The 16851-nt window shown below is 44.5% G+C and overlaps 1 protein-coding gene across 1 annotated transcript in view; it reads right to left on the minus strand.

Moving 5' to 3' along the window:
- The window catches only part of CREBBP (CREB binding lysine acetyltransferase), a 1189106-nt gene that overhangs the window by 906510 nt on the left and 265745 nt on the right, over positions 1-16851 (minus strand). The window contains exons 3-4 of the mRNA XM_086939791.1: positions 16595-16771; positions 15420-15615 (exon numbers count right to left, since the gene is read on the minus strand). Coding sequence (XP_086795917.1) covers positions 15420-15615; positions 16595-16771 — 373 coding nt within the window. The remainder of the gene's footprint in view (positions 1-15419; positions 15616-16594; positions 16772-16851) is intronic.

Here is a 16851-nt window from a genome sequence, read left to right on the forward strand (position 1 = left end):
CTCTCACTCCCTACTGCCCTCTGCCACCTCACCCAGCTCCCACTCACTGCTGCCCTCCCACCTCACCGGACTCTCACTCCCTGCTGCCCTCCCACCTCACCCGGCTCTCAGTCCCTGCTGCCCTCTATCACCTCACCGGGCTCTCACTCACTGCTGCCCTCCCACCTCCGGGCTCTCACTCCCTGCTCGGCCCTCCCACCTCCCTCACCCGGGCTCTCACTCCCTGCTCCGCCCTCCCACCTCCCTCACCCGGGCTGTCACTCCCTGTTCTGCCCTCCCACCTCCCTCACCTGGGCTCTCACTCCCTGCTCTGCCCTCCCACCTCCCTCACCCGGGCTCTCACTCCCTGCTCTGCCCTCCCACCTCACCTGGCTCTCACTCCCTGCTGCACTCCCACCTCCCTCACCCAGGCTCTGACTCCCTGCTGCCCCTTCCACCTCCCTCACCCGGGCTCTCACCTCCCTGCTCTGTCCTCCCACCTCACCAGGCTCTCAGTTCCTGCTGTCCTCCCCCCTCTCACCTGTGTGTGACACAGCCCCCCAAGCACCCCAGTACTTGACAGGTGTTTAAACGACCATTTGTTTGTTAATGGGGCTTTGTTCACCTCTTAGCGCCCCTGCAGCTCCACTCTTGACTGTGACTGGAATCGCCCGGCCCCCACAGAGCAGGCTCTCTGATTACGCACTGCTGCTCCCCGAGGTGTTGGCTGAAGTTTTTAAAAAAAACACACACAGGTGCGATGTCTCAAGCTACGCGGGCCTCCACTGAAGGCTTGCCGGGCCGCCACTGGCCCGCGGGCGGTACTTGGAGTACCCCTGCTTTAGAGGATTTTTTACCTTTTGTGTGTAGTAGCCTCAAGAAGATGGAACCAGAGCCATGGGCAGATACTGGCCACAGTAGGAAAGGAAATGTCTTTATTGCATGATTTGTTAAAAACCCTTGCAGCAATATACAATAGCAGATATTCATTGCTAGGTGCTTGGCTTTGATGTAACATTTTTAAAACATTGTGGAAGCCTAATCTAAAAAGACACTGAGGTCCAATGTAAACAGTTGAGAGTTAAGAAATAAAAGAGCCACTGTGACATAAAAAGCTCTATCGCTTGATGCACAGTCCATGACACACTGAGGATAGTTTTCAGTTTAGGAGGAGGGTTTTGAAACTTCCTAGTGGGGGAGGGGGGGGAGATTGTATAAGAAAACAGTATGGATAAATAGACTCCGCTGCTATGCCATGCTTAATGATGGGTCTAAAACAGGTCTGTAGATCAGTGACCGGGGGACGGTAATCTAAGTAAGGCAAGGAGTCAGGTTGCCTGCCCGACCATCATGCGCACATCACGCCTCCTCTAGCTTCTTAGTGAAGCGAACCAAAAATCTGACTAAGGCATAGTTTAGTGTAGTGTTCAAGGGGACAAGGCACGCTAGCACTGTTCGCCTGCAAGATCTTACGCCACAGTAGATAAAAGCATCGCAAAGTGAATGTTGGCCGCAATTGGGGAGTCCGAGGAGGAAGACACTGGATCTACCTTCATGTTCCACATGCTCCCTAAGGCTGCTTTCCCTAGTTAATTTAATTACGGTATACATCAAGCCGAGGTTGGTAGCCTTACAGGCATCACGGAAAAAACATGTTTAAAATGATAAGCCATGGCTGCTTTTAATCTTTAGACTTTATATATTACAAAACAATGCACTTAAAATATACCCAAAATCTGATTTCTTCTTCAACACAGTTGAGCGACAGTATAAGCCTCCATATTATGAAGTCTTCAGTTCTTCAAATGTTGACAATCATTTCAGCCAATCATTTAACATTTGCTGTGTCTTTCTTCAATGAGAAATCAGAATATAACAAAACTAGATGATTGACAACATTTGCAGGAAAGTAACTACTTATATTCTCATGAAATTATTGTAACATCGAGCTGAAAAGCTTAGTGTTCACTTATGACCAACCAATAAATATATAAGTACATGTTATCTCACAACTATTTTAAGAGTTAGCAAATTCAGGAGGTATTTTTCTACAGAATTAACAAAAACAAATTTATATGTAAGAACCACAACACATCTCAAACCATACATACATATTTTAATGATGCACAAGTTGAAGGCTGTGTAAATATCTTCATATAGTTCACAAGTACTGGTAATGCCAATAGGTCTGACTTACAAATAATAGCACCTCTTCCGTCACTGATGGGCTTAAGCACTTAGTAACTCATCACATACACTCATTTACTCCTCCTTGCCCTCATACATCCATTCATCAACCCACTGATTAATCCTTGAATTTACCCACTCACCCATCTGAAATAAAATGGACACAAACTCAAGCATGTGGAAGCTAAAATAAACAAGCATTAGGAATGCATGAGGGCTCGGGTTTGTTTGAGTTTGAGATAATGGCATTGTAATGGTAATGTGCACTGACAGCTGCTGATGATTGTGCCAATTGAAAGAGTGGCTGGTGTACTGTCAGCTGTTGGTGTGTATGTGTGTTTAGTGAAAGTTGCACTGACATTGTTTGTTGTGTGCGTGGGTGTTTAGCGGCACTGATGCATGGTCGTGTTTGTTTTTGGTGAAAGCGTACATTGATGGTTGTTGGTGTTTGTGCATGGTGAAAGCATTCATTGACGGCTGGGGGTGTGTTGTTGTGTGTGTTGTTTTCTGTGTAGTGGTGAGTGTGTTGTGGTGAGTCTGTGGGGGTGAGCCTGGGGAGTGAGTGTGGTGCTGACTGTGTTGTGGTGAGTGGTGAAGAGTGTGTGGTGTTGAGAAAGTGAGGTGTGTGTTATGTGTGTGTGTTGTATGTGTGTGTGTGTTGTATGTGTGTGTGTGTTGTATGTGTGTGTGTGTGTTGTATGTGTGTGTGTGTGTTGTATGTGTGTGTGTGGTATGTGTGTGTGTGTGTGGTATGTGTGTGTGTGTGGTGTATGTGTGTGTGGTGTATGTGTGTGTGGTGTATGTGTGTGTGGTGTATGTGTGTGTGGTGTATGTGTGTGTGGTGTATGTGTGTGTGGTGTATGTGTGTGTGGTGTATGTGTGTGTGGTGTATGTGTGTGTGGTGTATGTGTGTGTGTGGTGTATGTGTGTGTGTGGTGTATGTGTGTGTGGTGTGTGTGTGGTGTATGTGTGTGTGTGGTGTATGTGTGTGTGTGGTGTATGTGTGTGTGTGGTGTATGTGTGTGTGTGGTGTATGTGTGTGGTGTATGTGTGTGTGGTGTATGTGTGTGTGGTGTATGTGTGTGTGGTGTATGTGTGTGTGGTGTATGTGTGTGTGTGTGATGTATGTGTGTGGTGTATGTGTGTGTGGTGTATGTGTGTGTGTGGTGTATGTGTGTGTGTGGTGTATGTGTGTGTGTGGTGTATGTGTGTGGGTGGTGTATGTGTGTGGGTGGTGTATGTGTGTGGGTGGTGTATGTGTGTGTGGTGTATGTGTGTGTGGTGTATGTGTGTGTGATGTATGTGTGTGTTGTATGTGTGTGTGTTGTATGTGTGTGTGTTGTATGTGTGTGTGGTGTGTGTGTGTATGGTGTATGTGTGTGTGGTGTATGTGTGTGTATGGTGTATGTGTGTGTATGGTGTATGTGTGTGTGGTGTATGTGTGTGGTGTGTGTGTGGTGGATGTGTGTGTATGGTGTATGTGTGTGTGGTGTATGTGTGTGTATGGTGTATGTGTGTGTATGGTGTATGTGTGTGTGGTGTATGTGTGTGTGGTGTATGTGTGTGGTGTATGTGTGTGGTGTATGTGTGTGGTGTATGTGTGTGGTGTATGTGTGTGGTGTATGTGTGTGTGGTGTATGTGTGTGTGGTGTATGTGTGTGTGGTGTATGTGTGTGTGGTGTATGTGTGTGTGGTGTATGTGTGTGTGGTGTATGTGTGTGTGGTGTATGTGTGTGTGGTGTATGTGTGTGTGGTGTGTGTGTGTGTGGTGTGTGTGTGTGTGTGGTGTATGTGTGTGTGTGGTGTATGTGTGTGGTGTATGTGTGTGTGGTGTATGTGTGTGTGGTGTATGTGTGTGTGGTGTATGTGTGTGTGGTGTATGTGTGTGTGGTGTATGTGTGTGTGGTGTATGTGTGTGTGGTGTATGTGTGTGTGGTGTATGTGTGTGTGGTGTATGTGTGTGTGGTGTATGTGTGTGTGATGTATGTGTGTGGTGTATGTGTGTGTGGTGTATGTGTGTGTGGTGTATGTGTGTGTGTGGTGTATGTGTGTGGGTGGTGTATGTGTGTGGGTGGTGTATGTGTGTGTGGTGTATGTGTGTGTGGTGTATGTGTGTGATGTATGTGTGTGTTGTATGTGTGTGTGTTGTATGTGTGTGTGGTGTATGTGTGTGTGGTGTGTGTGTGGTGTATGTGTGTGTATGGTGTATGTGTGTGTGGTGTATGTGTGTGTATGGTGTATGTGTGTGTGGTGTATGTGTGTGGTGTATGTGTGTGGTGTATGTGTGTGGTGTATGTGTGTGGTGTATGTGTGTGGCGTATGTGTGTGGTGTATGTGTGTGTGGTGTATGTGTGTGTGGTGTATGTGTGTGTGGTGTATGTGTGTGTGGTGTATGTGTGTGTGGTGTATGTGCGTGTGGTGTATGTGCGTGTGGTGTATGTGCGTGTGGTGTATGTGCGTGTGGTGTATGTGTGTGTGGTGTTTTCTGCACACTCACACACTGCCCCTACACATTCACACACTGCTCACCCGCACACTCCCAATGTCACCCTGCATAGTCACACACTGTTTATCCTGCACACTCATTCTGCACCCTGCACTCGCTGTCACTCTGCACTCGCTGTCACTCTGCACTCGCTGTCACTCTGCACTCGCTGTCACTCTGCACTCGCTGTCACTCTGCACTCGCTGTCACTCACCTTACATTACTCATACCTTGGTTGAATAGAGCAACACGGCCACCCTCACGAGTGTGTTCTTTTCCATTTTGTATTTGATGACGCAGATCTCTTTCAAGTTCCATTGTTCTTTTATGTATGTGTGTGTGGTGTATGTGTGTGTGGTGTATGTGTGTGTGATGTATGTGTGTGGTGTATGTGTGTGTGGTGTATGTGTGTGTGTGTGGTGTATGTGTGTGTGTGGTGTATGTGTGTGGGTGGTGTATGTGTGTGGGTGGTGTATGTGTGTGGGTGGTGTATGTGTGTGTGGTGTATGTGTGTGATGTATGTGTGTGTTGTATGTGTGTGTGTTGTATGTGTGTGTGGTGTGTGTGTGGTGTATGTGTGTGTATGGTGTATGTGTGTGTGGTGTATGTGTGTGTATGGTGTATGTGTGTGTGGTGTATGTGTGTGGTGTATGTGTGTGGTGTATGTGTGTGGTGTATGTGTGTGGTGTATGTGTGTGGTGTATGTGTGTGGTGTATGTGTGTGGTGTATGTGTGTGTGGTGTATGTGTGTGTGGTGTATGTGTGTGTGGTGTATGTGTGTGTGGTGTATGTGTGTGTGGTGTATGTGTGTGTGTGGTGTATGTGTGTGTGGTGTATGTGTGTGGTGTATGTGTGTGGTGTATGTGTGTGTGGTGTATGTGTGTGTGTGGTGTATGTGTGTGTGTGGTGTATGTGTGTGTGTGGTGTATGTGTGTGTGTGGTGTATGTGTGTGTGGTGTATGTGTGTGTGGTGTATGTGTGTGTGGTGTATGTGTGTGGTGTATGTGTGTGTGGTGTATGTGTGTGTGGTGTATGTGTGTGTGGTGTATGTGTGTGTGGTGTATGTGTGTGTGTGTGTGGTGTATGTGTGTGTGTGGTGTATGTGTGTGGGTGGTGTATGTGTGTGGGTGGTGTATGTGCGTGTGGTGTATGTGTGTGTGGTGTTTTCTGCACACTCACACACTGCCCCTACACATTCACACACTGCTCACCCGCACACTCCCAATGTCACCCTGCATAGTCACACACTGTTTATCCTGCACACTCATTCTGCACCCTGCACTCGCTGTCACTCTGCACTCGCTGTCACTCTGCACTCGCTGTCACTCTGCACTCGCTGTCACTCTGCACTCGCTGTCACTCTGCACTCGCTGTCACTCACCTTACATTACTCATACCTTGGTTGAATAGAGCAACACGGCCACCCTCACGAGTGTGTTCTTTTCCATTTTGTATTTGATGACGCAGATCTCTTTCAAGTTCCATTGTTCTTTTATGTATGTGTGTGTGGTGTATGTGTGTGTGGTGTATGTGTGTGTGATGTATGTGTGTGGTGTATGTGTGTGTGGTGTATGTGTGTGTGTGGTGTATGTGTGTGTGTGGTGTATGTGTGTGTGTGGTGTATGTGTGTGGGTGGTGTATGTGTGTGGGTGGTGTATGTGTGTGGGTGGTGTATGTGTGTGTGGTGTATGTGTGTGATGTATGTGTGTGATGTATGTGTGTGTTGTATGTGTGTGTGTTGTATGTGTGTGTGGTGTGTGTGTGGTGTATGTGTGTGTATGGTGTATGTGTGTGTGGTGTATGTGTGTGTATGGTGTATGTGTGTGTGGTGTATGTGTGTGGTGTATGTGTGTGGTGTATGTGTGTGGTGTATGTGTGTGGTGTATGTGTGTGGTGTATGTGTGTGGTGTATGTGTGTGGTGTATGTGTGTGGTGTATGTGTGTGTGGTGTATGTGTGTGTGGTGTATGTGTGTGTGGTGTATGTGTGTGTGGTGTGTGTGTGTGGTGTATGTGTGTGTGTGGTGTATGTGTGTGTGGTGTATGTGTGTGTGGTGTATGTGTGTGTGTGGTGTATGTGTGTGTGTGGTGTATGTGTGTGTGTGGTGTATGTGTGTGTGTGGTGTATGTGTGTGTGTGGTGTATGTGTGTGTGGTGTATGTGTGTGTGGTGTATGTGTGTGTGGTGTATGTGTGTGTGGTGTATGTGTGTGTGGTGTATGTGTGTGTGGTGTATGTGTGTGTGGTGTATGTGTGTGTGGTGTATGTGTGTGTGTGTGGTGTATGTGTGTGTGTGGTGTATGTGTGTGGGTGGTGTATGTGTGTGGGTGGTGTATGTGTGTGTGGTGTATGTGTGTGTGGTGTATGTGTGTGTGATGTATCTGTGTGTGATGTATGTGTGTGTTGTATGTGTGTGTGTTGTATGTGTGTGTGGTGTATGTGTGTGTGGTGTGTGTGTGGTGTATGTGTGTGTATGGTGTATGTGTGTGTGGTGTATGTGTGTGTATGGTGTATGTGTGTGTGGTGTATGTGTGTGGTGTATGTGTGTGGTGTATGTGTGTGGTGTATGTGTGTGGTGTATGTGTGTGGTGTATGTGTGTGGCGTATGTGTGTGTGGTGTATGTGTGTGTGGTGTATGTGTGTGTGGTGTATGTGTGTGTGGTGTATGTGTGTGTGGTGTATGTGCGCGTGGTGTATGTGCGCGTGGTGTATGTGCGTGTGGTGTATGTGCGTGTGGTGTATGTGCGTGTGGTGTATGTGTGTGTGGTGTTTTCTGCACACTCACACACTGCCCCTACACATTCACACACTGCTCTTCCGCACACTCCCAATGTCACCCTGCATAGTCACACACTGTTTATCCTGCACACTCATTCTGCACCCTGCACTCGCTGTCACTCTGCACTCGCTGTCACTCTGCACTCGCTGTCACTCTGCACTCGCTGTCACTCTGCACTCGCTGTCACTCACCTTACATTACTCATACCTTGGTTGAATAGAGCAACACGGCCACCCTCACGAGTGTGTTCTTTTCCATTTTGTATTTGATGACGCAGATCTCTTTCAAGTTCCATTGTTCTTTTTTATATAAGACGACGTGCTCATTCACCTTCCTTTATTTTTCTCTGTATTGTATATAACCAGAATCATTTCAATGCCTTTTTCTTTCGTATGTAAAGACATACAGCGTTTATAGAGTCCTCTTTCAGCCGCAAGTATGCTTAGCTGTAATTGTCTATGACGTCATTAACTATTAGTCTTATTTTATATGACGACCTAGCCTACTTCAACTTCTACTGTTCCCAGCTGTAATGCTAATGAAAACATAGTTCATTTTCACTTTCTGTTCTTTTTCTAGCGTATGTGCTTGCCTGGCCCTCTTTGGGCTTCTGATATATGTATAGCTTTATTGTCTATGACGTCATAGTCCTCAATCAGGTTCTATATTGCATACGACAACATAGTGCAATTTCAACTTCTAGCATACGTACCCCTTTTGTACTATGATGTCACGGGCGTGTGCCGTCTTTTAAATTATTGCGTATAAACATTTGATCCTCTTTAAAGTTTTCTTATCCTTGTGTATAACGTCATTGCCCTCGATCAACTTCTGTTTTATTTTGATTGTACTTTTAATTACGATATTATTTGTATTATCTTCTTAAAACGACGACTAACTCATCTAACAATTTATTTTATACACTACGTATAAATTACTACGTAGTGATGAAGCATGTCCGATATCTTTTTTATCCCTCATTAAACTCTAATTAAAAACAATACCATTTTCTTGGCTACATATTTCTTCCGGTTCTGGCCTCGCAAAGTGCGTCACAAAAATTGTTGCATTGCTGTGAACAGTAACATGCGGTAGATTAAAAATCAAATTTTCGTGAAAGTAAAAACAGATTATGTCGTTAATCTGCGGACGATGCCGTCAGGGAGCTCGTTAATTCACTCACTTATGTCAGCATCAGATGCGAATAAAACACACCCTGGGTTTTAAAGACAATAAACTCGCCGCGTAGAACCCCTCGGAGAGGCTGCGGCTCGTGGAAGCTGCCTTCCCCGCAGGTTTGGGCGGTGCTCGGAGCCCTCCACCCGGACAATAAGTGGACAAACCTCGTATGGGTGTTAATGTTTTTCCTCAGCTGAGGGCTTTTCCTTGGTACGTCTCAGAGGTTTCCTTGGCTCCAGACTGTAATAACAAATTGCGGTGTTTGGAAGGATGTCGTTGCTCGTTTTCATTGCCCCCTTTCTGACTCTGCCCTGTACCATGTGTTAAGGAACAAAATAAAAGCAAAGAGCAAAAAAAATAAAAAATGGTGGAAAGTGTGATTGTGGCGGAACTGCGATGCAGACGAACGCGCGCCCACCAAACGCACTGTAGAATGGTGAACACCCACAGCATCTGCATTCCATTACACCGGCTCCCTGACAGCTCCTAATTGAAATTAATGGACTGCCGTGCGCATAACCGCACAGAAAATGCCAAAAATGGCGACCGAGAATTACATATGGCCTATCGCGTCAAGGCTACTAAAAAGACAGCACCGCGAACACCAATTACAATGCAGCTGCCAAAAAAAAGTACCAACAATCTCGCGCACTGAAGAATTTTTCCTACACTAATCTGAGCCCCAGAACAATACGGCTCGAAGCTCCGCCCCACTGCTACGCAGTAGTGACGTAGGCCTCGCTCTAAAAAGGCAAAAATAAGAAAACATCACCACTTAAACAGGGCGCGCATATGTTTGCAATACAAAAATATAATGAAATGTAGTAGTAGGTGGCTGTACTGTACTCGTATTGAAGAGAGTATGTAATTGCAACATAGTTGTAACATTGAAAAGCAATTTGTGGGTTGTTTCGACAGGTGAAAGGAAAATGTTACTTAGCCTGTAGACATCTGTTCATGGCATGTAGTGCTGTAGATTCACATGCTGTGCATACTCCTGACATCTAGTGTTGGGCCTGGATGTACACAACTTGTTTTTCTTTGAAGAAATCTTTTGGGAATCGAGATATAGTGACTTCTCCTTTAGTTAGCATTAAACATGAACATAGACTCCAGAGTTTGAATGCTTTCCCGCCAGGCGGATACAGTTGGCTAAAGTACAATAAAGATGTCCATGCATTAAGAAGAATTGATAGATGAAGGAAGCTATTTGCAACATCTAAAGACTTTCGGGGAGGAGGGTGCACAAGTGAATCTACAGACCTACATGCCACAAACCGATGTCTCCAAGGGAAGTAACATTTTCCGTTTGTGACATGTGTAGCTGTAGATATGCACACAGTGCATAGACTGAAAAACAGTTTTTCCTCTAAGGCAGTGGCTAACCAAAGCATGTTGTAAAACATTGGAAAAGAGAATGCAAAACAGCTTAAAGCACTTCGACCTGCTGTCTCTCTAGGAATTCCATATTAGAGTGTTTACTGTTCTGCAAGTATGCTGCCACTGCTGCCAAGTGTTGACAAATAGATGTGTATGAAAGTCATGAGCAGTGCTAGTACAAAAGGTAGCAGACAATGACCTGCATTGCTGGCTTTAGGGGATCAATGTGTTTGTGTAGACCGTAGTGAACAAATCTCTTCCCCTTTTTTTGCATAACCGGTCGAGTTTTGGGACGAGGAGCTGCTCTCTGGGTAAATTTAGGTATCCCAACTCTAGGATTTCAGGAGCCTGATCGCTAGGTTGAGTTGTTTGGGATTGCGATGTCTTAGGGTCCCCTGGTGCGGTGAGAAGGTTTCGCCTGTTGGGGAGCTTCTCATGGGGAATCACTGAGAACTTGAAGAGGGTTGTGAACAAAGGTTGTCCAACCCATGTTTGAGCCCAGAATTAATGTGAGAGAGGTCTGCCTCAGTTTCAGCACCATGAATGGAAGGACTGGAGGAGGCGGTAAAGCATAGGCAAATATCCCTCACAGTTCACCCACGGTGCATTTCCCATGGACTGTAGGATCCTGGAGAAGCTTGGAATCTGGCGTTTAAGCAACTGAAAACAGATCTATATCGGGACACCATTCCCAACACCCCTCCACCTGAAAATAGTGTAACAGGACTTCTGGAAGCGATTCCCACTCGTGAACTTGTTACTGCAAAGCTGTTATCCACCCCATGCAAATTCTCCACTAAGAGGTGAACCTCGGTGTATTGCCCACCGCCAAATATTCTGTGCTAACCTCAACAGTTGGGGTGAGTGTGTGCCCCATTGCTTAAGGTAATACAGATCGTTCATGTTATCTAACTTGATCAGGACTGTTTTCTAATGAATATGGCTGAACAATCCCTTGAATTCCAACTTAACAGCCAACAACTGCAGGGAGTTTAAGTAAAATGTTTTTTTGTAGGGGAGACCGCAGCCCCTGAACTGTGAAGTTCTGTAGGTGTGCCTCGCAGCACATGAGGGATTAGTATGTGGTAATGGTCACCTGCAATTTTTGCTGTTCCGCCACTGCCAAGAGTGATGGGTGCTGGCCTTTACCAACACTCTCCACTGACCCTCCGCTTATGACCACTGTTCTGCTAATCACTCTTGTCGCAGATGCTTGTGTAGGCGGCCTGCAATGCTATGGCGAAACAAGAAGCCATCATACCAAGTAGGCGCATGACTACCGAAACAGCTAAGAATTTGGCTGAAAAAAAGGCAGCAGGGACAGAAAAGCCAGGACTTAAGCGAGACGGAGATAAACTTTTCCTGTAATCGAGTTTAAGATACCCCCTAAAAAGGTTGTACGACAGTACATCACATGCAATTACCTTGCATACCTTTTACAAGCATTTTTAGAAAGCATGTTTTTACAGTGAAAATGTATATAAAACGCATGCCAATACCAAGCATTGTTTTCATATTTAAAAACAATGTATTTGTAGTGGGAGACTACCCCACAGCCTACCGTAATCTTACGTTAAATGCGTTGAATTGGCAAACGTTTTAAATGCATATTCGCTGTAAAAATATCCCCACTAAAAAATGCACAGTAAAGTCTTATCGAGGTAAAAACCTCGTTGTAAAGGCTGTTTCCCCCTAAAGAGGGTTGAATCTGCAATGGCTGCACATGGGATTTTGGCACATTTATGGTGAAGCCCAGATTGTGAAGAAGATCCACACTGTGATGCATGTCCAATAAGACTAGCACGCTGAAGCCTAGCACGTGGTATAAAAGCCATCCAATAAGACTAGCACACTGAAGCCTAGCACGTGGTATAACAACTTGTGCAAACTAGCCAATAAAGCCTTGGAAGACCCTATAAAATCAAGATCTCAGGGCAACATTAAGCTGTGTAGAACAAAATATAAAAAAGCCCTAAAACAAGCCAAGAGAGATTGGGATGAATAGCATTGAAAGGATTTGTTAGATGCATGCAACCGTAGAAATATGACTCAGTTCTGGAATTTACTTAAGTGGGGAAACAGGCAGCACTCAAAATCCCCGAGTAACAACGTTGATCCCCAGCAGTGGGTGTCATTTTTGGGAGCTCAGTTTAAAGCTAGTCCTGGTAGCGTTGAGGTTGCCCCGCTTCTTATAATTGATGACCCACTGGTGTTTACTAATAGAGGTGGAGTCAGTGCTGAAACTCATCCCGAGTGGCAAAGCTCTGGGTCCAGACTGTATTCCCGCTGACTTATTCAAGCAGGATCAAGATTTATGGGTCCCATATATTAAGATACTAGTCAATGCTATAGCTCGTGGAGCCCCGCTCCCTGCATCTTGGTCAGGAGCAGAGATTATTCCGGTCTACAAGAAGTTTGATCGCTCTGCTTCGGCCAATTATCGACCGATCAGCTTAATTGACACTGTCCAAAAGATTGCTGCAAGATTGATATTAGGCAGGATACAGGAATGGATGACTGACGACGATATCTTGACTCCTATGCAGGCAGGGTTTCGATCTCATATAGGGACTCGTGACCAAGCCTTTAGATTTGCACTCATTTTTTGAAAGGAGGTCTTCCTAGGTGGGGGTATGCTTATCGCAGCTTTTGTGGATTTCAAATCCACTTTTGATCTTGTTCCAAGGGCTAAATTTGTGGAGAGTTCTATTGAATGTAGGGATGCCCAAGGAGTTAGTCACCATTTTGGCCAAATGTCATGAGTATACCTATGCACAGGTTCTTTGGGGCAAACCAGGTGAGGTAACTGAAAAAATTGAGGTGAGCAAAGGCGTCCGACAGGGTTGTGTCCTGGCTCCTACCCGGTTTTCTTTATTCATAAATGGGGTGGTCCATTACTGTGTAAATCACCATATGGATGCGCCAATGTTAGCTGGTATGAAAGTGCCCTTGCTAATGTTTGCGGATGACACCTTGATAATATCCAAGACTAGACAGGGTCTGCAGCTGGCTCTGTCCCGTTTCGAGGTGTTTTGCTGGGAACATGAGCTCGTGGTCAATGTAGGGAAAACAAAGTTTACGGTGCTCCATGGGTCAAAGCACGAGTTTTTATGGGTGGCAAACTTACTGATGTTTTTAGCTACCTGGGTGTTACATTTAGTGACAAGCTGAGTTGGAAGCCTCAAGTTGAGATTTTAGCGCTGAAACATGCCCAGCTTGCCGGTGCCCTGATAAAGGAGCATAGGCTGTCTTTAACCAAACCTATTGCCCCTATCGTCAAAATTTACACGACCAAAATCTGCCCAGCCATTTTATATGTTAATGAAATTTGGGGCTTTGGCAATTATTCTCCACTGGCTGCGGCTCAGAAGAGATCTATAGTGGGGCTTCCCCAATCTTCCCCTAGTATTCCATTGCTTCTTGACCTTGGCTGTCAGGCAGCTGAAGATGTTGCACAATATAGACCGCTGGCTTTGTGGAGGCGTCTTTGGATCACCCCGGAACTCCACCTTTACGCAAAGGAGTTGCTGGAAGTAAGGCGGTTAAGCCGCTCACATAGGATCCAGTGGTTGACTGGAATCAAATCCCTGTTGTGCGACATGGGTTTGAGGACTCTCTGGGATCACCCAGAGACAGCTGTATTTCCGTCCAAGAGTTACTATAGAGCAGCGTACTGGGAGTTGATTACAGTCAGAAGATTTTCTTCCCATATTAGCCCGTCCCTGTTGAGGGATTATCTGGAAATTAAAGATGAACCCCTTTTGGAAACCTATTTGGACCTTATAACGAAGCAACAAGATCGTAAACTCTTCCATCAGTTTAGGGTAGGGACATGACATCTTCGTAGGCTAACAAGCAAATGGAATCCTGCTATTAATGATAAGTACCCTTTTTGCCAGGATTATATAGAAAATATTGATCATTTTCTATTTGTTTGCCCGGTTTATCACAGACCACGAAGCACTTGGTTGAAACCAGTATGCCAATCCCTGGGTACACGTTCAGCGAAGGAAGCCAAGAGATTATTGAAGTCGGACTCCTCCGATTTTGTAGTAATTGGAATAGCTAAATTTTTGAGTTGGGCAAGGGCATTACGTGTGAAGAACGGGGGGCGAAATTGCTATGTGCAGCCCGGCAGAGCAATTTAACTAGAGCCGGATTTTGTATTGTATTGACCCTTTTATTAAGTATGATACTGTCTTAAGTCTTTTTGCTGGTCATATATTTAATCCTCTTTTAGAACTGATTTTATAAGTAAATATACATGTATTTATTTATAAACTGTGCTGATGTATAAGATGCAGTTTTAGATTATTGATTTTATAGTGTATTTTTGGATGAAATTTGTAATAGATGGCAATTTGTCTTTTATGATGAACAATCGCAATAAAGACTTATGAAAAATGAAATGATGCATGTGTACAAGGCAGTGATACTCATTTGAGCTTTTTATCAGCCAGTCGTTGAGGTAAGGAAAGTAGTGGAAGCCACTCCTCCATAGACGAGCTGCAACCCCAGCCAAACATTTAGTGAAAATCCTGGATCCAGTTATGACCCCAAAGGGCAAAACTTTCAATTGGTAATGTTAGTCACTTATCACAAACCTGAGGTAACATCGATGTGCTGTGTTGATTGGGATTTGAGTAGGCGTCCTTCAAGTCTAAGGCGGTCAAAGTCGCCTTGAATCAGAAGTGGTATGACAAACTGTAGAGTGACCATGTGGAAATCTAGGAGGTCTAGAATGGACCTGAGAGACATGTTTTGGGGAATTAGCAAATACAGGGAGTACACCCTTGTGTTGCGCTGGTGGGGTTGCACTAGCTCCATGGCTCCTTTGTGTAAGGAGGAAGGGTTAAAAAAATTCACTCACCCGCTCGCTATGGCGAGAAGGATTTAATGAGGACGAGCTATTTTTAGGGCTTACTCTCCCTTTCTGAGAAGTAGAGAGACAAACTGTCTTTTAACGTCTGTCTCTGAAAGTGGAGCAAATGTGACAAGACAACAAGATTTAAAGGCATCTTTAATACTCACAAAGTGAAAAAGCAATACAGATGCCTTTAAATCTTATCTCGTCACATTTGCTTGGATTTCAGAGAGGGAGGTCAAGTAAATTACAGTTAGGTAGAGTAGAATTTTCAAGTTACTAGACCTTCAAGCCTAGTAACATTGTTATGATTTTTCAAGTCTTGGAAGTCATTTACTTCCTCTCGAAAGAGGTGTTGGTGTTAAAGAGGAAGGAGGCATAGTGGGATGTTTGGGGGTGTGGCAGTGAGCTCCAGACAGTAACAGAGCTCCACTATACTCAGGACCCATTGGTCTTTAGTGATATTGAGCCATTGTGGCAGTAACCCCTGCAGTCTCCCTCAGACAGGTGGTGTGTGCTCGGACAACGAGAAAGGGAATCACTTGAGGCGGCTGACTTGGGTACTCTACCTCTGCCCTTCCCTTCAGCATGCATTATTTCCCCTGAAGGAACCTCTGGAGTATCCCAGTAGCTTGTGTTTGCTGTGTTGGGCCCTGAAGGAACTTCATCATAATCACCCAATAGAGCATCCCGGTTAGTCTTGCCTGTGTGGGACCTCATATACTGGTGAATACTAATGTAATGTAATTCAGGGCAAGTGTCAGCCTGAGGCAATTCAAATCAATCTTCACATTAAGGACAATCGACCTCGATCCCGAAATACATGGTTGATGTATTTGGTCTAATATCTAATAAACATCAAATGTCATACATAACTAAAGCGTGACTGATTTCCTGTACATTACAATGGCGTTATCCCCATATGATTCAACATAAACTACAAAACAGACAAACAATGTTATATGCTAATGTTGATATATCTTGATGTGCTTAACAGCACCCAAAAAACCCAGGGATATCTGGTAGTTTATTGAAACGTACAATTGTAAAAGGCTCACATAAATCAGATTCTCACCAAAATTATTTACATTTACGACTAGCACAGTGCAACCTAAAATTTGTGGATACAAATAACTACCTTTTAATACACCTCAAACCCTTGACCAAACTCCTAATAATCCGCAACTTTAAAAATGTGCTAAATGGGCTCGACAAGAGACCGGCATCAAAGCTGATAGAAAATATGAAATTACTAGCTCTGACCAAAGTTATCAGAGGTTGTACAAGTATCAAAAGGCAACCAATAAAAAATTTAATATCCTGGTCCAAACAACCGGTTTGGTCAGGCTATTTCTTCATCTCCACAATAAAATCTAAACCTATGAGTCGGCTCAAAAGTACCAATGAATCAGATTTCGAGGAATAATACAAAGCAGCAATACTACTACCAAATCTTAGTGAGGCAGATACCCTACTAGTGAAATTCTACAAAACATATCTTTTCATGACTTCTTTCACTTAAAGAGTATCTTCTTAGCCGGTGATCTAAGAATACTGGAGGTGAGGGGGAGTTTCTCCCCACATTCTGATCACTTTTCCACACTCAATATCTCAGAGTGTTAAGGTTTTCACAAGAGGATGTTGAGAGCTTAATGAAGCACCAGAATAAAAACTTTTCAACAAGTAGGTAATACTAAAGAAAGGCATGACTGAAAATGTTTCTGAAGTGCATACAGTAACTTACCAAATTTGGCACATTTGTAACTGAAGTAGTTTTAATGTCTGCAGGAAAAGGTGGCAAATTGTTGGTCATGACTGCTTTGTTTGGTAACTGGGGATTCACAACAGGAGCTCTGATCTGCTGCCCACTGGCTTGGGCAAAAGGTGATCCAAATGGACTAGTATTACCAGCCAACCCCATCTGTGAAAGAAATGAGAACACAATAATACAAAAAATATGGAAAATGTACAATTAGTTGTCCAGGTAAGTAAATCAAGTAG

Source organism: Lissotriton vulgaris, chromosome 10 (assembly GCF_964263255.1).
Source record: "Lissotriton vulgaris chromosome 10, aLisVul1.2, whole genome shotgun sequence".
Taxonomy (NCBI): domain Eukaryota; kingdom Metazoa; phylum Chordata; class Amphibia; order Caudata; family Salamandridae; genus Lissotriton; species Lissotriton vulgaris.